The sequence below is a fragment of the Sinohyriopsis cumingii genome, chromosome 7, assembly GCF_028554795.1.
Source record: "Sinohyriopsis cumingii isolate HCF-2022 chromosome 7, ASM2855479v2, whole genome shotgun sequence".
NCBI classification, from domain to species: domain Eukaryota; kingdom Metazoa; phylum Mollusca; class Bivalvia; order Unionida; family Unionidae; genus Sinohyriopsis; species Sinohyriopsis cumingii.
Window position 1 is genome coordinate 90,880,316 of NC_142967.1, and position 25,174 is coordinate 90,905,489.

General features: G+C 34.6%; 1 protein-coding gene across 5 annotated transcripts in view; it reads right to left on the minus strand.

Annotated features, from left to right (window-relative positions):
* Nucleotides 1–5,205: 5,205 nt before the first annotated feature.
* The window catches only part of LOC149795694 (dedicator of cytokinesis protein 1-like), a 215,837-nt gene continuing 195,868 nt past the window's right edge, over nucleotides 5,206–25,174 (minus strand). For all 5 annotated transcript variants that reach the window (XM_089965574.1, XM_089965572.1, XM_089965573.1 and 2 more), the window contains 3 exons: nucleotides 18,219–18,318; nucleotides 13,278–13,414; nucleotides 5,206–6,034 (listed from right to left, as the gene is read on the minus strand). In XM_089965574.1, the coding sequence (XP_089821700.1) occupies nucleotides 5,933–6,034; nucleotides 13,278–13,414; nucleotides 18,219–18,318 (339 nt within the window). In that variant the 3' untranslated portion in view covers nucleotides 5,206–5,932. The remainder of the gene's footprint in view (nucleotides 6,035–13,277; nucleotides 13,415–18,218; nucleotides 18,319–25,174) is intronic.

Below are 25,174 nucleotides of genomic sequence, written 5' to 3' on the forward strand. Positions count from 1 at the left end.
TTGGAAATATTACTTAAAACTGACAAACAGCTTTTTGCTTGCTCAGAATATTTAAGATTTGTAGTCAGTCATTTTTATGATGTAGGTGCCTAATCTGCCAGCCATTTACATATAGATGCATTTTGTACAAAGATAAACGTGGTAGCTCAAATCCTCCAAGTAAACAGTTTTTCCTCCCTGAAAAGAACTCTTAAAAACTGTCTGACTAGTGGCTTCATTCTTTTAATACTAGCAATTTATCTTACCAGTGGCCTTTTACAAAGTCAGGTTCTAAAATAATTACTAGACTGTTGTAAACGGATTCATTTTTTGGAACCACTTGTACTCATACACATGTATTATGACATGGTTACTATAAAATGTGAGAACTACAGGATCTGAGAAATAATGTCATTCAACAATATAATCATTGCCTCTTTAAAAAAAAACCCAACAAATTTGGCCGATGGAATGCCTCTGAAAAAGCCCTGATCAAACCTAAGATCAATACATGTTGAGATTTACCCATGTGATGCAGAAATTTCAGACACTAACAGGAATATTGATATTGCACATTATGCATCTTTTGCACATGGCATGGACTAATTACCACATAACCGCACTTTTAAGTTGAGTTCAACTGCAAACAGCATAGACCTTCATCTGCAACTGCATATTGTGCTGGCAGATCAAGGCCAATTTTCTTTGTTCTACTGACTACACCTAACAAACTGCAAACAGCACAGACCTTCATCTGCAACTGCATATTGTGCTGGCAGATCAAGGCCAATTTTCTTTGTTCTACTGACTACACCTAACAAACTGCAAAGACCCCGATCTGCCAGAGCATTAGGTCTGTGCAGTTTGCAGTTGGACTTGAGTCAATACAAGAACTTGATTAATATAGACTAATTATATAGACTAGTTATTTCAATTCCTTTTTGTGGGAAAAAATTTTTGTAGATTTCACAAAATATTATATTTCTATTGGTACTGAAATGTGTGAATTCAACCAAAAGTCCACTGTTTCATTGCTCATGTATGAAGTTCATTGGGTCTGTGGTTTGCAGTAACCCATCTTCGCTAGCCAAGGTTCCAATATGAACCATTTCTACACCTTGGCAGATCGGGCAGATATTTCTGTGCTTCATGTCTGTGAATTTCAGTGGATGCAGCGGCAAGCCACTGCCTCTAATCAAAATTAAATTGTTCAAATTTGAACACTGTTCCTACATGATCAAGATAAAGGGAGCACAAAACTCAAATGGACTGATAAATAAGCAAACTTCCACTGACGGTCCGTGTTTGTAAAAATACCCTTCATTTAAATACAACAGTAATGGCTTCTCTCTGGTATGTAGTCATACTTTTGATGTTAAACCTACAAAGTATCCTTCTGAAGTCAACTGCCTCCACTATGTACAACGTACTGCTGTCACATGATATTGGTCAGTTGGCACCACGTTTTAAGGGATGCAACTCACGAAATACAATAGATGTCACTAGGACAAAGCACTAAAATATCTGCTCGATCCACCAAGGTGTAGATATGGTTAACATATTGAAACCTTGGCTAGTGAAGATGGCAGTAACCATGAAATGTACAAACAATTGGTTTTCAAGGAAAAACAGTGAACATGCTATCTGAACAAGCATACACAACAAACCTACAGGGTCAACTAAAAGGCCACAATGACATAGCTAGAGATGTCAGCAAACAGCAAATACACTGACACTGAAGCTCAAGCAAAATACATAAAAACAAAAATTAGGCCACAAAATTTCAAAGATAAAAGACACATCAAGTATTCCACATACAATTAATGAAGTTCAATATGAATGAATACATAGCTAATAATACTGCTTGACTATTACCTAAAGATAGAATAAAAATAATGTTTTCTTTATTGCACACAGTGCAACATTTCCCCAAGGCACATCAATAAATGCTCAAAGAATATGAATACATTTTATAATGAAACCAAGAGGATACAAATTCAATGTGAAAAACCTTAAGCTTTGCTTCTAACTAATGAACCAAGGCCAATCTAAGTAAAACATGTGTAAAACTGTTCACTTTCTCTTTTAAACGAAGCAAGGTTTTTCAAGCCTAAATAAAAAAGTAACTTATTCTCAAACACTGCAAATATGACCAATGGCAAGATGTATTTCTCTGTACATGACTCACATTACTTTTAAAAAACATAACAGACTGGTTTGACAGAGCAGACTGGTTTGACATTCTGAGCAGTATTTTTGGACATTTACCCTTCTTTGCATGATCATTTGTTTAAATACAGAATCTATATACAAAAATTATGTTCACCTTGCAAAAGTACTGCAGCTAATGTAAATGACAGAATGTAATGTTCAACCTTTGTATAGATAAAACTATTAGACTAGTTTTGACCTTTACAGTTACAAACCAATACACTCCTTAAAAAACAAAAACAACAACCCACTAAGTGTGAATCATTTTCACATTTATATGTAAAGCAACCTTTTCACATGAGAAAATGAAGCAAAGAAACAGAAATGCTCACAGGACAAAATTTAGCAATGAACAAAACAATGAATGACTTTCATGTATGCAAAAAAAGTAAAGGAATCTAAAGAAGGTCCTGATAGTGGAATGTTATCTTCTAACATTAGTACTTCCAAGTTGAGGTAACCTCTTAGTTTTAAATGCAGAACATATTGTTCTGATTCCTTGACATACTTAAGGAACATGTCATTTGGTAATCATATATTTATAGAATGTCTGTGACAAATAAATTACATTAGAAATTAATGGTGCAACGCAATCAAACCAGGTGAAGATAACTGGTAAAGGTGAACTTATCATAGCAGTAGATGTGTGCATGAAGTAAAACATAATGTAATATATAATGGAATATGCTTTAAATGATGACATGAACAGCATATTTCAGCAGAATATTTAAAATCAAATATATGCATATGTGAAAAATAGGTTCATGTTGAAATTAATATCTGCATATAGAAAATGAATACAACTGACCGAAACTAAACATGTCCAACTGTAAATAAAATTGTTAATGGGAACTTTTAGCAACAAATTTTCACTGTGGTTCTTCATTCGCATGTATATCAGTTACATTTTCCTACTGTAAACACTTTCTTTTCAATCATCTTTTCACATACCTCATCACTTTGTCCAGTTATAATAATTGACATGAAGGTTACATGTAAATGCAAAATCACTTTTAAGTTCAACACCATTTAGTTCCCGATTCTAGTTTTAACCAATTAAGGTCAACCTTAATTGCCAACAGTCACTAAGGTTCTAGCAAGTGTCTCACAAAAGCTGCATTGGAATGTGTTATGATTTCATTTTAAATATAGCTATTCAGCGTCTACTTACATAACAAAGCATATTATGGTCCATTTTTAGCATTTAATAATTATGAACATATTTAAAGAGAAATAAACATTTGCTAAATATAAATTTTAATATAATAAAGTAATATATACAAAAGTGCAAGTCAGAAGACTTTTCCCTTTATTATTTTGCCTGCTTATTTTTTTCTGAATTAAAGCTTTTAAATCTGCCATGCAAAACATCATATGGTGATGATGTGTATTTGTGTAAAGTTTCATTAAGTTTTGTCTCATGGTTAACAAGCTTGAGAACAAACAGAAGTACATTTGAAGTTCATAAATATCATTTGATCCTCTGGACTTTGCACATGGTCCTTTTAATAATTATAAGTAAAATATTTAGATGTGACTAAAAGCTCCTGCATATTTTAAAAGTTATCGGTCAGATACTACAAGTGAACTGCCAGTGTCTACCTATTGGACCTGAGCATCAAATGAAACAATGGATATACTCTGTAAGATTGCATAATGATAATGTACATGTTAAATGGAAATGAGTACATATTTTGCATATCTTTTTCTTCCATTAAATGAATGCAAAAAATGTAATCTAATTTGGTTACAAAAATGGAGAGGGGGAAGCAGTTCTTTCTATAAAATCTTCACACAGATTTGGTGTAAATTTGATTCCCAAACTTGACAATAAAATACACAGTGTATTAAAATAAGCATGGTTCCAACCAGTTTTTACCACAAAACCTAAATCCCGAAATTAGAATCCAAAGTATTCTACTACATTTTGTCTGCAAACAGTAATGGCTCAAATTTTATTATCAATAATTTCATTTGTCTACCTCAGGTATTGTTTGTTGTATCATGCAAGCATGGCTTTTGTCCAAAAATGTCTAAGTCCACAAAATTCAATTTTTTTATTTAAAAAAACTGAAAATTTGCTTAACAGACTGACATCAAATGAGACTGACAATCAAAGTGATCAAAATATCAATACAAACATGATAGAAAAAATTCATCTGCTTAGGTTTAGTGTTTTTGTGCCATATTACAAGTTTCATCAGACAGTGGGGCCTAAATCAATATTCCCTGGTTGCAAGCAGTGGGTGCATTTAAAAAAAGGCTCCATATTGAATACATACTGGTTCCCAGCTCTTCAATTTCATTTTCTTTGTGAAATGTTTCCTTTGCTGAATATATACTAAACTTTTAAAAGATTGTAATATTTATTTACGTTCCAAAAGTATTTACAAAATTTTAACAAATGTTCACTTATATATATCAAGCTAAAAACCAATGTCTTATAAAAATGTAAACATTTAAAAAAGGAACAAACACTTCTAGCACAGCCTTACTAAAAATGCAGAAGAAAAAAAATGAACTCATTCAGGCTTCTGTATGTACGTTAAGGTATTCAATGCAGAAATATTTCTTAAGTTGTTTTAAGTATAGTTCTGGCATTTTTACCAATTTCATTAAAAAAATTCAAACACTACCTGTGAGAGTATAATATTCCCACTTTCAAACTTCTACAATTAAATGCCAATTTCCAAGCAATGCGGCCTTAACAGTCCACATTTAGAAGCTTTTATTGCTTAAAACTTGAGCATTGTATTGATTTATGGTTCATTTATCCTTGAATATTTCTCAAATCTTTATCAAATATCATTCTTCTTTGTTCGAATAAAAATAATTAAAAACTGAAATTGGGATCTATGAAAAATGAAACAGCTTTTAACAAGTGTCAGAAAGATTACATCAAGTGTTGCTCAAGTTCTGGAGATATATTTAAAATTTATGGCAAACAGGACCCTGAAATTATCTTTAGGTAGTCTATTGGTTGTCAAAATGTCGAAGTTTTAAATATATAGAAATGTGTACAAGAACTGAAAGGATGCAACAATGGTGTTAAAATCTAATTAAGTCATCTATTTATGACCATGATAAAATGTGAAAAAATTTCTCATCTTTCAGGTTTGAGATTTTACATTCAGACTTACAGATGAATGGATCAATATTAGCAACTAAACATGCCCCCTTTTCCTACTGCACTAGATGCATACAATAAATGTTGAATTTATTCACAACTATTACTGCAACAAATTTGGACCTTCTAAAAGCACATTTTATTCTCAAAGGAGATTAAATAAATCTCTGATTTATGCAAATATATAAGAAAAATATTCTTTGATGTTTCTATATTATATCTGTTTAAGCTTGTGCAGAGAAAGTAATAGTGCATGAAGAATACAAAATAGTTGACCATTCAAACAGATCAAAATAAAACAGCGAAAACTTCATTCATACATATATGTGCCATAATGACAAAAGAAAGGAATAATGGTTGTAGGTTATTTGAAAACTGAGAGTGAGAAAGTTTTTGCATTCCCTGTTCAGCCATTCAAACAAATTGCCTTCATTAACTGTGAAAGAGGAAAGGAAGTGTGTTGTATAACATATAAAAGTAAAATGTGAAAGAATCAGCTCATTTCCTGTGTGGTTCATTCCAATTAGCATCATTCATCATTTGTTATACAAGAAATTTAGATCAGCAGTTGAGATTATGGAAGATCCTGAATGAGAAAGATTAAGGCAGGCAAGATCATTCCAAGTTTGTTCCATTCTGACAAGCAGCATTCCTCTTCTGTGGAATAGCAGGAAAGTTCATCTCAGATTCAGATTCTGAGGGTTGTGGAGGAAGAGGCTGAAAAACAAAACAAAAGATATACATGCAAAACTAGAGGCAAGACTTGTATTCAAGCTCAGCTGATATGTGTTGTCTTTAAAATAATCCTACTTTTAATGTCACTAAAACTGCCCGTAAAAATGTAGTTAAACCTACCCCAATACTGATAAGCATTCACCTATCCATACATGTGTCTCCCTCTGCTGGTGGACAAAAAATACCATACTAAAGGCTGTCTACCACACATACCTTTTTATAGTTGAAATATATATCTTTTTGGTCAATTCATGTCAAAATGCTGAAATGTGTACTTTCTTCTGATGCTGAAAAACAAAATCAGCTAAAAATATTACACCAAGTTCAACAATCCTTGAAAATTAGAGCGTAAGTTGGTGCAGGTGAGTATCAAAGGTCCTGAGTTTGCATTGTGTGCTTCATGCAAAGTGGATTTTATCCTAGTACATGGGTGACAAAAATGGTGTCACTAGACATATGCAGACACCATCACATAGAGGAAATCTGTATCAGAAAACAACTGAGCATCTGCAAAATGTGAAACTTAATAACCATAATAAATGCCATCAGTTGATGCCAGCAGTAAACTTGTGAAGGAAACTATAAATGCCTGTGGATTTTATCAAATAAAACCAAGTCAGTACAAATTGCTTGAGAGGATAATAAACAGGAACTTGCGTTAGAAAACTCAAGTTAGAAGAATGCACAATCAGTGGAATCCTGTAAATCCAGTTTATTCAAGGTCAATATTAAGAAGAATGATAGTGACTGAAATTTGACATTGCTCAGTACAGTTATGCAGCAGAAACCAAAGGAGAGCAGACAATCAGGGACCAAGCCATAATTCTTCTTAACGATAATGTGGAGTGTCTGAAATTAATCTAACACATGGTTTCATCCATATAAAGCTGCATACCCCAATACAGTTCTAAAACTGTTTGCAAGAATTGTGACTTTGATCAAAGTCAACAATATGATGTCTGGGGAAAAGAAAGGGTAACTGCATAGACCATGCTTAAAATAATTTTACTGAACTGATTGAAAATGAGATGTATAACTTTGAAAAGCTAGAAAGTGATTATGGAAAAGGGAAGCCCCAACACACAGCCTGAAAACTGACCTAAGTGCAAAATGTAACGAAGCTGTATTTGACGGACAGCTAGATAAGGCCAAAAAGTTAGTCAACAAATTGTACCTAACATGAATAAACAATGATAAAGGTGCTACAGAGCACTTATACATCATGATAAGATTTACCCCAAAAATACGTTGGATTTTCAAACACTTAATACAAAATTCAAGCATGGAATCTGACAATTCAAATAGTAACATCAGTGCTGACACTGACACATGACTATAGTGCAAGTGACATTTGTTTTTGCCAATACAGGAGATAGAACTATACACCTGGAACACATGCTCTTACTTTTAATTTGATTGAAACAGCAATCAAACGAGAAGAAAAATGCACAAATCAAACCTTATATACCCACATATAAGGTGAGCCCAACTGCAGAAAAGACTGATTTGCCATCACATAATGCACAAACAGATTAAGATCCATGTTGTACAACTGATTACTCCTAACAAACTGCACTGATCCAAAGCTACCGGTGCGTTGGATAATGGTCTATATATATGCAGCTAATGGCAGATTGCAGTTTTTTTTTAAAAAGTGGTTTAATGCCATTTTTCAGCACCTGATAGGATATCATGGTAGTCATCATATCTGGTGGAGGAGGAACCCATGATGATCCTGGAAAGAGCCAACAAGCAATAGGCAGCTACTGGAAAGACTTCTTACATACAATTGATTGAGTCAAGACTTGAACTCATGTGGACAGAGGTGAGATATGTAAGTGATTTATAGAGGCAATTTCCTTTGACTACTTTTCCAGCCGGGTCAAGTCTGCAGCTGGGCCTAACTTAGAGATGAGTATATATGGTAGCTAATTGACTGGACCAACACAGTTCAATTAGAATAACACAAACTATTGTTATTAAAATCACAGGCTAATGAGATAATGCTTCCATTATTACCATTATTATATTGTGTAAGTAAGATATAAGCCTAGAAAGATTAGCTGCATAATTATAATGAGTAAACAGTTATGAAATAGAAGTGAAAATGAATAGCTGCAATTTGACATCTCTCTTTCATTTGTATGGCTTAAAATATCAAGAAGTAATGGATTATGATATATGTAGATGTAAATGCTGATGTGTTTGTTTCTCTGGATAAACAAGAAGCATACAACAATAAGTTAGCCAGTGCATATAAATACATGTTATACAGTATAGACACATTCAATTAAGCATGTATTCCATCTAGAACATCAAAATCTCTATATCATACTTAACGATGCAAGTTCTTGTCTTCAAAAGAATGCACAAATAGAAACCTTTCAAAACATCACATCAATAATTTGTTCAACTAAGCAACATAATGACCACACAAACTCAACTGTAATGAACTCAGATTTAAAAAATTAAAGGACAAATTGTGAAACTTGTCAAGTCTGAATAATTACATAATTCAATTATGTATTTTTTTAAAAATTCTATTGAAACAAATTTTAATCATCTCAAGCAGTTCATTTTAATTTTTTTCTCCTTAAAACTATTTTGTAATAAATAACTATATTTGGAAGAATAAAGCTGCAACATTGACTACAGTGCTTCTGCACAGAAAGGTGTCTCACTTGTGACCCATGCACTGACATATCCTCACTTCTTTGCAAAAACTTCAAACAATTTGGCTAGAGAATCTTAAAATTGACCATTATGATTTGTTCCACTTGCTGCTACTGGAAAAATAACACATATGTTTAACCAGCTTTGTCAGTGAGACAAAAGGTATCAACATGTCTTTCACACTTGGACAATGATGAAAATTTAATGTGAAGATCACCAGTGCAGCATTCACTAGTGGACCAATTACACTGGCTTGATTTTTCAAAGCTAATATGTATGTTATTTGAAAATAATATATGTTTTGTCTGGAGTCACCTGAAAGAACAAATCTGATATGGTGAAGAAATATGTTGATGCAGTGAGGCCAATTTTGTTAATACCATATACCTGTAAAAGAGTTCTCTATTAGACTCAAAACAAAACAGTTTTGTAGTTATTATATACACTACCTTGAATTTTTTATACTGTCCACAGACTTTCTACTATACAGAGTGAATGAAATTCAAAACAAATCTGAGACTGATTAAAGTTTGATTCAGAGGATCAAAGCCTTTTAAGATGCAGACATGAGTGAAAACCCATAAACAGTGCCAGTCCAGATGTACGATATGGAAATACAGACTTAACATCCATATCAAACAACAGATCAACCATTTAAGATTAAATAAGTTTGCAATAAAACTTGACAAACAATGGTACTAAGACATGTGACATACAATGTTCATATACATGACGTTTATAAGAGACCATGCACACAAGATCCTTGTGAAATGGTGACAGGGACTGGTACTATTCAAATAGCCTTAAGACAGCTCTGATCAGTCTTTGTAAGTCATCCTAGTGAATATACTTACTATTCTCATACTCTACAAGAAAAAAGAAAAACTGATAACTTCAATTATATGTACACATGTACACAAGTAAATTCTTGACCTTTATATGTGAGAGTTTAGTAGTACTACATTAGGATTATTTCGTTAGTTTGCCCTAAATATATGCAAACTGATCAAGAAATAACGTATACCATACATGCTTTCTTATACGTTTAGTCCAACTGCAAACAAACTAGATCCATTTTGCTTATTCTACTGATTACTCCTAATAAATTGATAACACCCAGAACTGATGGTGCATTTTGCAAATATCAGATCCTGGTCTATGCAGTTTGCACTTGGAATCAACATATAAGTGAGTATATATTTTAACCATGATATCCAAATGTGTACGGGGGTGAGATGCAACAAATGGAATTACATTTCTTCAGTTTTTTCTAAATCTATCATAGCCAAATAATTAAAAGTATACCAATAAACATCTCTCATGTTTATCAGTCCTCCTCCTATTTCTCTATATTTAAATTTTGAAACTCTTTAAAGAAAGAAAACCTCATTTAGTTACAAATGATTTACAGACACAGTGATGAATTCTGAAAGAATCTCAATTTCACAAAATGATAAAATTAAACTTGCCTTCTGAGACAGGGAAAGACAAATGTTTATCAAACAGAGCTACAAGCATAAAAATAATCTAGCTCCATTTTCACAAAATTTCTCCTCAAAATGTGATTTTACTTAATCTTGCTTATAACATTTCATACAAAATCAATATTTTTTTCAAAGGCAGAAAGAGTGGACAGGAGGAAAAAATAAATGGTACATTTTATAATGGAATTAATTAATGGTAAATGTTTAATTTCTAAAGATGTAGTTTGGTGGTGGGGTGGTGGTGATAAATGATGTAATACTTACCTACTTCTACTGCAAAGTGTGCTCTTTTCCAGATGTGACCATATGATGAGAATTCGCCCTCCCATTAGGTGACTTTGAGAAATTTCTCACATCTAACCCATGACCTTAGCCCATGTACACTATCCCTGAACCTTGGTTAGAATGTAGGATTAAAACAGGGTAAATGACCCAAAGGGGAAGGTGCCACCTTTTCCTGTTATACATCAAACTTGTGAGAATCCACGAGGACTGACAAGACATCCTCATCCTGCTCTAGCTTGGTGGTGTGTGTGTGTGTGTGCAGGACTTTGTGACTCAATGTATCTCTGTGGCAGGGGAGATTTTGCAGGTACGGGGAGGACCTTGACCCATAACTCCTCACAATGAGGAGTCCCTTCCCTTCTGTCTCTTCTGGCAGACTTAGCAGTTGGATTAGAGATTAGAACTTGCATTCTTTCTGGGTTGGTTAGGGGAAGAAGGTCTGCCCCTTCCCTCCTTTCTGACCTCACCTTATAAGAGGTCAATGTCAGCCTCTGGACTGAAACATTGAACTTTCTACCACTGGGCCAAAGACCTGAAGTCCTTGTGGTGGAAAGCCCCATATTCCATAGGAATTTACTGATCTGAGCCCCTTCCCTATCTGGCACATGCACACAGATTCCCATGCCTAAGTGGGATTCAATATTAGCCAAGTGAAATGGGTGGTCTCAACCTGAACCATTTCCTCATACTGGAGTGAGTGTGTCCTATAACCAGTTCTCATAGACTGGTGCCAGGTGACTGACACCCAGTGCTCAGTCACTGGTCAGGTGACAATGATCTGCAGGAAGACCCTTCCTCAAATCTTAATGATTTGTATTGTAACTCTCCCTTTCCCAAGTAACTGAATCTTATCACCAACAATGGGCTTCATGTGCTGAAAGAGTGCTTGCTCCTTCCTTGTGGGGGTGAGGATTGAAAGACTTACTCTTAGCCAACACCATAGCTGTGGGCCAGTTGAGGGTGCTGCTCTACCCTCCTGTAGGGGAGGGGGTCATAACTTGCTCTCAGCCCTAAAGGGTTGGAGAGGGTACTGCTCCTCCCTAATGGGAGGCCACAACTCACTCTCCACCACTTAGTTCCTCCCCTAGTAAGGGCCCCATGGGTCAATTACATATCCAAAGAATCTATTCTATATCTATGCCGAGACCAGAGGGAATAAGTGATGGAAAATCCAGAAAGTTCAAAAGAAAAAAGAGGAGGGCCCTTTCTTCCTTTCTTTGCATGTCCATCTGTTTTCACAAAATTTTCAGATTTCATCTGATGTGTGTGTGTGTGTGTGTGTGTGTGTAGTAACCTAAGTGCAAGGTTATGAAAAAAACCTAACCGAACAATGCTAAAAATTCTTGAGAGCTAATTCTGAAGAAAAATAATACTTGATATGACGGTAACTCCAACTGTAAAAGCACAGCATATAATGATAGTACTCTATTCGCAACACATGGATGAAAGTGAAGACAATTTTCTTTGAAGTGTAATTTAAACCTCCATAATAACTGCAGCAACCAAAAATGAATGAGGACTATTGGTCATGGGTTAGACATGACAACTTTCTCAAAGTCACCTTATCGGAGGATGAATCCGTATCATTTGGCTGAGGGTATTTTTCATCCAGAAAAAGAGTAATCCAAGAAATAGCAACAGATTAAGTATTACTGATATTAAATCAATTTTATGAATTTCTCAAATTTGAGCAAATCCTTCAAACGTCCACCAACATAAAGCAAGACTTTTATCTGGAGAATTTAAGATATTATGACTACAGTTTCTAATTCCTGATGTCTACTGGCTGTTCTGTGAAAAATCGATGATTATCAACTAAGCAATAAGATTTTTAAAAAATCACAGTTTGAAGAAGAAATCTGAGACATTTCAGTGAAATGGATGTGGTTGATCACCGAAGATTTCTGGTTGTCTAATTAAATTTTTCAAATGGAAATGCCAATTAAAACAGTGATTAATTTATTTTTGGATATCATCTGAAAATGAAGGCCAAAGTTCCAATTTTAAATTTCCATTGTACTGTATGTTGACAACTCATTTTATGGCTTTTACATTTTATCAAATATACTCATTTTTGCCTTAAAAATAACAAAAACTGTTTCTCTGTCTGAGACTTTAAGTTAATTGGTTGCTCAGTTTTGAATTTGTCTTGTCCCTGGCCACTAGACAATGAATTTTTCCAGCCCTGCTTTGTACAGAGTACAGCACTTTATATAGATCAAAATTTATTTTTCCATTTTCCCTAATCAACCTCTATATTAGTCCATTGATTGTCTTTTAATGACAAGTTTTATGCAAGAGTGGCATCCATGTGTTGAATAATGAACTTGATAATCAATTTACCTAGTATCAATATGTCACAATTACCCAGTATCAATGTCACAAAGTGGCAATTTCTGACTCATATTTTCATATAATAATGCATCTTTAACTATTTTTTTTTCCTCATAAAATTCTGTTTAACTGACACATTTCCAGAATTTCTGTCACTTTGTTAAAAAAAGGTTCCAGTGTGTTCTATGCAATGTTTCTGAGGCAGCCTGTTTGCCATTTTGGCCAAGGCACTTTTGACATAACTAGTTGAGGTATTAGTCCTCAATATTTAAACAAAATTTTGTTTCATGTAGTAGTAATCAGTACTGAACAAGAAACAGTATGATATAAACAAGCATCACTTAGCTGTGAAGTCAATCAGTGGTTTCAGGTGATGACTCACGGCTAAGTCGAGACAGACTGTTTGTTGAAATGGATGCACGACTTTTGATTTTCTCGAGGAAACTAACCTTGGGCTTTCGTGGTGTTTTTGGGATTGCTAATGAGGAAGACCGAGAAGGTACAGGTGGAGCATCTCTTTCTGTGGAGGAATGTTTATCTGGAAGAGGTGGAGGCTCATCGGTGGAATTATCTGAGTCACCATTTTCTGAAACAGATTGTATATTTAATAAACTAGACGAACGACCTGAGAGTATGTGCAAAAAAACAGATTCAAACCTCAAGAAATATTGTCAAACTAAATTTAAACTAAATTTAAATGCAATATAAAGGAAAAATTGTAATCAATGCATATCTTGGTTAAGGCTTACTGGCAGAATTATCAGTCAAAATGTCTGAAATATACTAGAACTTCATTCAACTAACCATAACAGAAATCTGTTGTTGTTGTTGTGGGGTTTAACGCCATTTTTCAGCACACGATAGGCTATACATGGCAGCCAGTATTAATGGTGGAGGAAGAACCCAGGAAAACACCGGAAAGAACCACCGACCCACGAGAAGCAACTGGCATGCTTTCTCACATACCCACATTAGCCGAATCTGAGACTTGAAACCCACGCAGACAGAGGTGAGATGGCAGTGGTCCGTAATGGAGAGCGCTTTAGACCACTCGGCCACTTGGGGCCCCACAGAAATCTGTAGATAAGTTGCAAACTGCAAACTTTGTCAAAATATCTTAAATAATAAATGATCTAGAACCAAATTTAAATGTAATCCAGCCATAGAAAAACACTTGAAATCTTGATATATTTAAAATATATGCACAACTGTACTCAATTGTTTCTTTGAAAGGGCTGACGTTCCACTGGTCAAAAAGAACATGAAACAACTGAAAAGAAACCTCTTTCTACCCTCCTTTTATTCTCTGTAACTTCTGAGTGTTTAAATCACTGACATGCAACCCAAAAAAATCCAATATATCAAGTTTGGTAACAAAAATATTTTTGTTAATGGCCAAATTTAGCATGTTCACAAGTGCATTAGAAAAATATTTACCTGACCCCAAGATAGGTATGGGTTTTAACAGACATGTTGGTGATCAGATATTAACTTTTCACGTCCCAAATAGAAATTGCAAATCAAAAGTGTTTTACTTAAAACCTCATGACAATATCAACACTTCTTCAAGAGAAGTAATGGTAACAAACAAGTTGATGACCATTATTGTCATCTTTGTCTTGACCCCAAGGTGATGCAGGTTTGGCTTTCAAACTCATTCACAAAGCATGGACATGTTGCAATCTGATTCGCATCATTTTCATTCTTGACCAGCTACATGTTATGATGTAGGGTGTAGACCATATGTTGGTACAATCATCCACACAGGATAAGTAGCAATAAAAAGATTTTCAAAAAGACCACCAAAGCAGCCAATTACAGGATTAACTGCATACTGCAAAAAATATCTCAGTGAAAACCCAATGTCAATACAACTATTTGTTCATGAGTATCAGTCATGATGACTGCAATTGTAGCCATATTAGGAGATCACAGCTCTGTTTCAATCTGGACAAACTACTTAATGAAATATGTATCTTAGTGAAAACTGCTTGTCGATATACGAATTCCTGTTCTGGAGGTGAAATGAAAAATGGTCTTCATGGCAACCATTTGGTGAGGTCAGATCACCGTCATTTTCATTTCTGGACAAACAATACATCATCATAAACATTCCAGTGGAAAACCCATGTCAATGCAACTTTTTGTTCCCAACGAGCAGTGATACTATTTTCAAGGTGACCTTCATTGCAGCCATTTTGCGAGGTCATATCAGCACTATTTTTGAATAGGAACAACTATGTAGCCAAACCTGTCCTTACGGTTACCTGTGTTCAGCAGTCACCTGGTGAAAACAGCTGGTGGAATTTCCCCCAGGCAAATTTCCTCTATAAATGTCCTATATTTAATGACCACCTGCCTTCAAAGGTCAGTGGCCAGGTGTTTCCTAACCAAACAATGGTTTCACCCTGTCTAAAGTGGTCACTGGCGTGTATCAGCAATGACCGATTCAAGCATGCAAATTAAACTGTTTGATGACCAGGGCATTATTTAAATAAAGGCATATAATTTGAATTGATGTTTAAGTGTTTCATATTTTGATTGTAATCAGCATATTTCAGTCAAACTCAAAGGTGTCAACATGTTGGCTTTGAAAGCAAGGAGCTTTGTATCCTGAAATGATAGGATAAAAGCAATTTGTCTGCTGGATGGTGAGAAAAGTAGCTGTGCTACCACTGCAGAAATGGAAAGCACCTTTTGTTCCAGTGTGCCAGGTTAAGTAGATATTTTCATCTATTTATCTGTAAATTAAAGCTTTCCACACAGAAAACTCTTTGAGAAGAGACACAAGTTGCATCCATTTTCATCTGGGTTAGGGGTCATTCAATATTCAAAATGTGTCTGTGAAAGCAGGTGAAGTTTTATAAATAGGTTACAATGAATAGCTATATACAGCTTCCTTTGAGTTTCTGTTATCCCAAACATCTCACATAAGATAACATTTTTTGATCTTGGTGACTGGTGTATAATTTCAAGTTGGTGACAATTTCATTTTTAGGATGGATTAAAGTGAGCATAATACAGTAATTTTTAGTGGAACATAAATATGAGATGGAGCAACATATACCCATTATTCTGATTTTGTTGAACAGTGCACAAAAACAATCTTTATAATAATAATAATAATAATAATAATAATAGTAATAATAATAATATTAATAAAAATTTTAAGGGTTGACCTGAGTAAAGGAGTGGACTGTGAACAATGGCCAGTTTCTGGGTGACTGCTATTGACATGTTGACTGTATTGTAATAAGTATTTTCTTAAAAGCCCCTTGTTAAAGCGACCGTCTGTTCAAGAATAGTAGTAAAAATATTTTAAGATGGTCACCATAGCCATCATTCTGATGATTAGCACCACTTCTATTTAGAAACGACTACTTCTCATAAGAACTCTTTAAATGAAAACCTCACATACTATGATTATTATGGGGTAGCAGTAATAACACGATTTTTCAAGATGGCTACCAAAGCAGCCATATTAGATGAAAAACCAGAACCATTTTCATTTATGACCAATTACCTATCATGGTGTTTAAGTAAAATTCCAATGTTAATAAGATCATCCATCAAGAAGAGTAGTAGGGATAAGATTTTCAAAATGGCCACTATTGCAGCTGTTACATTTTCATTTTGAACAAACTACATATGAAGGAAGTCTTCAAGGCTTAATCAAAGAAAACATTAAATTAACAGTTTTCTTAGCAACTATTTCTTTTTCATCAAGTTATTATTATATTGCAAGGAACAACCTTCTGGACCAACTAGGCATCATAAAACTTCATTCAGCAAAACCCCCATTCTAATTACTTCTATTCAGGAGGAGTAGCGATAAAAAAAACTTTTTAAGTCAGACACTGTGGTGGCCAGATTGAATCTGCAGGCAGGACCACATAATTTATGACCATTATAAAATATCTTCTGGTGATAAACATGCTACAATATTGCTTTTCTTCAGGAGAAGTAGTGAAGAGAAAAAAAATTTGAAGATGGCTACTGTGTGGCAATACTGAACATCAAATCAGCACCAGTTCATTTACGACAAAGACATTATAGTAAGTCTTTTATTAAAACTTCTTGTTGATATGACCATCCATTCAGAAGGAGTAGCAATAACAAGATTTTCAAGTTGGCCACTGTGGTGACCACCATGAATGCCAGAGCAGAACAATTTTCATTTAGGGTGAACTAGAGCATGGTATAAATATGTGTATTAAATATCATGGCAATCATCCAAGTAGTTTAAGAGAAGTATGGATGGTACACAGAAACCTTACTATAAGATAATCTGGTATATGACCAGTAGTGCTAAAAATATTTTCTTTACCTCTGACTTTTTCAATCGGATAATACATGTATGAAAACAGAAGATACAGTCACATCAAACACCTTTAACAATTTACCCCTCCCCAGTAAACAATTCATCCTGTGACCTTAAATTTTAATGCCTGGATTCATCATCCCAAAGATGAACCATTTGTACTGGTATATCTGGTTTTTAAATATATGGTATATAATTTTTCCCAGTAAAAATATAAACTGATACATGTGAACTTGACCTTTGATCATGTGACCTTCACACCAGGAGTATTTTTTTTTATTTTATCTCATGACATCTTTGCTAGCCAAAGTCATTGATCCACTTCATTCCTCATCAACCCCTGCATATTTAGCTAGTTGAAATGGTGTTGTGGACAAGTATTTTCTTCTGAATAAAAGAATTCCTTCCCATAGCAAGCAAATTCAATTAACCAATAAGACAGGCACTGATGTGGAATCAAAAGTTTGAAATGTTTCAATTGGATAAATTGGATAAACTGTGTACAGAGGCTGCAACGATTATTCTTAACAATCTCACAATTTAAATTTAACATGAATCTGACTAGATCACTGTCTTTCAGATGCATCCAATCCCTTGGTTAGTGAAGATGATCTCATGGTAATATCTTAATTCTACTGATGTCAATTCATCCATGACAACAGATAATACTTCCAAGTCCAATTTTCACCCATCAAATGTGTAAACAACTGCTCCATGTGACCCCCACACCCCTTTCACCCCTGCATTTATGGGCAGAGCTGGATGATGATCCCATCATGAAACATGGAAGAGTCTGAAATTCAGTTTATGCCAAAAGGATGGATAGACATTGTGACCAAAATGTAGCTCCCTTTGCATTTTGTTACAAAAAGCCCCATTCTCAAGAAAAAAAACCACCCTGTTTTTCCGGTAGTTTTAAAACAGATTCTTGCTTAATCTATATACCTCATGGGTTCATATAAGAATCTGGTTAACTAGGCTAGATGACTATCAAACTTACAAGAAAACACAGTGACAACTATGTTTCAGCTCTTACAAGTAAACAAATTTATGCAAAATGGAGGCTTACCTGTGGTTGCAAGAGATAGATTGTCTCCTCTGAAAGTACTACTAAGTGGACGACTGTTACGCTTTTCTGGATCAGGACGTGGTGGCCGTCGAGGTGTCAGCTGCATTGTAACATAATTAGATCAATAAAAGTCATCCACAAGCCATTATAATAAGTAGTTTTGCCTCAATTATCAAAACTACAATAATCGAAATTACCAGTTTGTCTACATCAAATGCATATTCTACCAAACCATAGTATAGTCTCAATAATCAAAGATGTTCCTGTTTAGATAATGTATTTTTTATGTGTCATGCACAACCAACTGTGAATAGCACATACTCAGATATGCCACAATGTAATGTGCTAGCATGTTGGTATCCATATTTCTCATTCTACAAATTCAGGGGCTGAAAAAGTTCAAGATAGCAGTCCAGTTTGATACCAAGAAAAACCCAACCTATGGTAAATTCGTAACCCGAGACAGTACTTCAGTACGAAATTATCAGCTACCTGACTTTCTTTTTGCCTTTACAATATGATAATAATTAGATTTCTCCTTTATGAATTCTTTTTCCCTGAGATAAGTCAGATACATGAATTCAACAAAAGTACAATGGTATCTTTGCTAGCCAAGGTTCTGATAACCCTATCTACACCTTGGCAGATTGAACAGCTATATCGGTGCTTTGTCCTAGAGACATTTATTGGATTTCATGTGTTGCCTCCCTTAGTATGTAATGCCGACTAACCAAAAGCATGGTGCATTTTACATCGGCCAAAAACGGTGGTGGCAATTGGCCTAAAAAGGATACTTTGTAAGTTTAACATTGAAAATATGACTATGAACCAGAGGGAAGCCATTACAGGTCTATTTGAGTGAAAGGTATTTGTGCAAACATGGACTGGCACTGGAAAAGTGCTTATTTATCAGTCCGTTCAAGTTGTGTGCTCCCCTTGTCCTGGTCACATAGGAACAGTGTTCAAATTTGAACAACTTAGTTTTGATTGGATGCGGTGGCAAGCTGCCACATCCAATGAAATTCACAGACCCGAAGCACAGAAATATCTGATCAATATGCCAAAGTGTAGAAAGGGTTATCAGAACCTTGGCTAGTGAAGATGGCACAATGGTAGCCCCTGGCCTTTAGGTACAACATTTGTTGAACCATGCTCTTCACTCAAAGCAGTCTGGATCCTGACCTGTTGGTGCTTTTGTTTGTGGTTTTGTGAGTTTAATGAAATTTTTCAAACATGATGGACTGACTACACATGGTGGAAAGTTAAAAATTAGGTATACCTTTCTTATATCTGTATGACCCCACTCAATAAGGACCTCCTATCTTAAAAGGACACTTTCATTCTGTATAAGGAGTGGCCATGTAAAACAGGGACCATTGTATTTGAGAGATGCCACCCTTGAATAATGAGTTTGATGTTCTGAAGTTTCTTCAAAGAGTTTTTCTTCCATGTATTGGCAGATCTGAGTTGATGTTATTCACAGCTAAGTAGAATGGTACATTACAAACAGATAAATGCAGGAATAATGATGATTCACTGTAGGTTATTCAAAACTATTCTTTATCTGACAGCTGAATTAATAGAAAAAGAATATTATGGAACCAGTCTGGATTCGATTAAGGAGACTATACGATAATTAAATAGTATTTGTAAGATAAAACAAAGTTAATCTGACCCCCATTTTACTAAACACTGTATTGCTGCTGGCTCAGGGAAGTAAAATAGGCCCGAGACAATTTCCCATATGTCCTAAGATATGAATAACAAAAACAACTGTGCCATCACAGTGGTGTGTCCGTTGGAAAGTTACATTACCACCAACTGTCTTGACACTAACTAACATATTTGTGTTGCTGTTCTATAAAAAACCTAACCAAACCAATTCACTACATGTATCAACATTTCTACCTCAGAGTGAGATTCTGAAATATCTTTATTATTGTTTGGGTAGCAACAAATCTCTACCACTGAAAAAATATTGATACATGTACTTCCTTATGTATCATAAACAAGATCATGCAAAATATTAACCTGATGAGACTTTTTTGAGAATTTAGTGAAACTAGGACCAGAGCTCTACATTATCCTAACCATGTTTCTATAGCTGATCCAAATGCATTGGCATAGTTGAGGCTGTACTATAATCCCCCCAAATTCTGAGTCTCATAATGGATGTCAAATTATGTCAACAAATGTAGTCCATACAGATGATACTAAGTCTTAATTTTCACTGGAAATGTAGTCTAGCTCAGGGGTCTCAAACACATGGCCTGCCAATCCATATCCTGTGGCCCACAAAATGATTGGCGTCACAAGGTGTCATGAGAGATAACAAAGGTGGTGCAGCCCTTGGGCCATAGAAAATGCTCTCATGCAGCGCTCAGGATGGTTTGAGTTTGAAACCCCTGGTGTAGCTGATATAAACTGATTTTTCACAAATCTAATTTATCAGGTAATTAAAGTAAATTCTTAGATACAAAAAAATATAGCTAAATGTGAAGCACATGTATGGATCCTTCAATTGTTTTATATAACAATTTTCATCAGTACATATATTAAAGATATAACTATTGCCATCACATAATGCACTAGTAGAGGGTCAATGTAAATTGCTATGAACAATTTGCAAAACAAACGTAAACCCGAATCTACTTGTGGATTATATGTCAGAAGATCTATGTCAACTTACTATGTTGTTTGCAACTAGGCATGAGTACATACAGTATCTATTATTGTAGATGTTTTTCAACATTTTGTTATGCTACTGTATTGCATCAAATAAAAAGTCAGCTGTTCTTTTTTGCTTAATGAAATATATATCACTCTTCAAGAAATGTATAAATCTTACATTTCTAACATTACATACAGAGGACTGATTTAATGTGAGTTTAAAGTGAGTATTGGTATTTCTCTGAGTAACCATGCTTCATGAAGATCTTGTCAAAATTCTATTCAACATGACCTATACGTCACATCTGGGTTATACATTTACCAGAACTATCATGCACTATAACACCATATATACTGGTGTTAACAAGGTAAGTATCCTAACAAACCACATATCATTTTTAACTCATGCCACATGGTACAGACATACAGGCAAACAGACATACCAAGAACAACAGTGGAATAGACAGAAGCAAAGAAGTGGTGAATAGAAGGTACATTATACTGTGACAGCGATGCAAGAATCATGCCTTACTATGATATTTGACCATCCAACATTTCTGATCTAAGTACTAGCACTCCCTTGTTATAATGCTGCCCATAGAAGCCATGGAGTGTACTACCTTACACTGAGAACACCTTATAATGAAGTATAGTATATACATAATATACTACTACATAGTAAGATAGGATCCATGATCACACCCATCTTATAACTGGAAATGTGTTATAGGGAAGCATGCTATAAATAAATAGGTCCTGTATTCATGTTGGGAAGTTCAGTAGCTGGCATTTCTACCATATATACTTGCTTATAAGTGGAGTCAAACTGCTGATGGCAGATCTGGGTCTGTGCAGTCTGCAGCTGGACTTGATTTATAAATGAGTATATACAGTACATTTCAAAGCCATACACCGTTTTTGTGTTCTGGGTTTTAAATTCAACTGGATCTAGCTGGTAACTAAAATGCAATGGGAAAAAAACCATACTGAAGAGGACTTTATATTGAATATTCTTTCCATACACAATTTACCGGTATATACTGTCCATGTGATCTATCATATATGTAATATTTATGAAATTAACCATGTCCTTGGTAAATAACCATTTCCTTGGTAATTCAATAATGCTGTTTATAAGTGTTGCTTCTGGTTTTAATAATTACCTTAGACTAGGTAATGAATTCTGTGTGCACCAGCAATTTCCTTTAACAAGTGCTCAAGTTTACTCTGTCAAAACAGCTTTTCTTTCAAAACGTCTCTCTTTATGTCTTCAAATTAAATACAATACCAAATTTTATGAATACTTGCTGCAATTAGTATGTATCTTAAGAAATTGGCTAAAATTCATTTTGTCAGATAATTACATACTAGTAAATTAGGAAGCATTTAATGATGATAATGGCTAATATATAAAGGACAGGTGAAAAAGAACAGAAAGTAATCTAATTTACCCTAGAAATGTTGTGGTGTTTGAACTAAATATGAAATAAAAGATCTAAGTCAGGAGAGCATTATCTCTATTACAAACACAACAATGGTCAATTTTAGTCAAGTGAAAATTTTTAAGATTTCTTAAGTACTGATGTCCAAATCAATGAACTGTAAAACTTTCTTCAGGTTTCACAGATTATACAACCCTTGTAAAGGTCAATGGTCACCACTCTTTATCACTGACTTCTCATATCAAATGAGGTTCTGGGCTCCCATCCTATTTTTTCATATACATGCATATTTTATCATACCTCCCTAGTGATTTACCAAGAGTACATGAACTGCACATTGTACGCCAACCATGTGTTCATTAATCCTCTATCTAAGCACTACTATGACATGGTCAATTTTTGAGATACTGACCAAAAGATCTCAACATCCTCAAGGTATGTGGTCTTGAACTAAAATTACATTGCACAAGCCAAGACATTTGTATTACACTAGCATGATCAAGACTTCTGATCTGTAGATTGGAGAAACTATATGTTTCTTTATTATCCTAACACAAAGATTGGTTAAGCAACTTCTTGAACAAAAGTTGTTCTGCAAAAACTGCTTTTCTTTCAGTCACAACGTCCTTGACCTGTGTTATTTTGACCTCAAACTTAATAGGCTTCTTTCTTACCCAACATGGTAAATCATCCAAAATCTTTGGTGAATGTACAAGGACAAGAAATGACACTTTTGTGCAGAAACCATTTTTCTTCTTTCATTGACAGCAACCCCAAATTCTGACCTTTTCATCCAAAAATCAATATCCATCTGGCTTCTTCCTTACCTCAAGTGCAAACCATATACAAAGTTTGATCAAGGTCTATAATGTAAAACTAATGATATTGTGCAGAAACCATTTTTCTTCTTTTGATGAATGACCTTGACCTCTGAACTTCCAAACCTCAAATCAACAACTCTTTTGCTTTCCCCAAGTGAAAGCCATCTAGAGTTTGGTCCAGGCCTATGATGAAGAATTAATGTTATAATACAGAAACCATATTTGTTCTTTTAGTGAACTTGACCTTTGACCTTTTCTCTTGAAATCAACAGGCTTCTTTAACCCAAGTGCAAGCCACTAATAAAATAGAAGATATAAATGTTTTTGGAGTTGTTGTTGTTGTAGGGTTTAACACCATACTTCAGCACAAAATAGGCTATACATGGCGGCCAGTATAAATGGTGGAGGAAGAACACAGGAAAACCCTGGAAAGAACCACCAACCATGAGAAGCTACTGGCATACTTTCTCACATACCTGCATTGGCCAAACCAGAGACTCAAACCAACGCAGACAGAGGTGAGATGGCAATGATCCATAATGGTGAGCGCTTTAGATCACTCTGCCACTTGGGGCCCCTATTTTTGAGGTAGATATAAGGAAATATTTCAGTGACAATTTCATTTTGTGACAGTGCAAAATGCTTCCCAAGTGAAATATTTTGTACTATCTCCTCCAGATACATGCATGTAGATTTTCTTTTTATTATACATTTTTGAAATTAAAAAAACTAATTGTATGGATGTTTTTTCCTTCTCCATTCTCTTCTTATGTTATTAACTATTGTATTACTTCAATGATAAAAACAAATTAAACAATTTTATAATAATTTTAAGACAACCTTTTGCAAAAATTAGCTCATTCATGCATCAGATTGTACATTTTGTCAAAGTAATTACCATATTTTCCAGCCTACAAGTCGATGCGGAGTATAAGTCGAATTGACCAATTTTGTAAATTTTCCATCCTTCGTCTATATATAAGTCGATTCGGAGTATAAGACGAGACCAGGTCAATAACTTGGCTTTGTATTTTATACTAGTAACTTCCGGTTGCATGAATATTGATGGTATCGTTGTATGATATTCCATATTACCGATGCTAACATGCTTGTGATTTTACTTCTGAACTGCTATATTTTGTTATCACTTGACACAGCTGAATAAACAGTCCATGCTTGTCTTATTATAATTGAAAGCATATCCATGTTGTAGTTCATTTTATTACCTGTAGTTACGAACGTAACTTATACAAACTTGTCATTTTCTATTGTAAGTTTGAAAGTCACGGACTCCGTTAAATCGATTCGTATATATATATATATATATATATATATATATATATATATATATATATATATATATATATATATATACATATACTATTTTTTAAGTGTTTGTTCTGTTTGGACTTGGATATAATTAACATTTTATTACTAATCTATTCAATGCTATACCCCACTATTATCTTTATCGGCGAGTTCGAATACAAAGTAATGGGTATCATCTCTTGTCCTTATAACAAATTTTGTATGGACAATGACTTCAATAAAATGTTGGCAGATTTTCATTTCCCTAAAAAAAGCCTCATTTTCCTACTGGCAGCCTCGTTGATTTGACCTATTCTGTCGATTCTTGTCCTCAATCTGGTTTCAATTATAGCCAAAGTGCTAAGCATGTTTAATTACCATGTAAATAACACTGCATAGCCATGTGGTTGTTGTGACAATGTACATCGTAATTAAAACAAGAATGAATTGTTGATTTAGAGGTGTTTATTGATAATGGAATATAGTAGGCTCGTAATACATGAGGATTATCACAATCGTCAGGTAACTCAAAATACCGTCTTTTTTCTCTTTGCAAAAGCTACAAATAAAACCCGCCCTGAATAAAAGAACGATCTTGTACACGGACAATTTTTTTCATCTCTCACTCTCTCTCTCTCGTGCGCACACACACAAGCACGCGCGCGCTCACAATATATCTGATTTTAGTTTAGTTTAAACCATATTTGTTTTAATT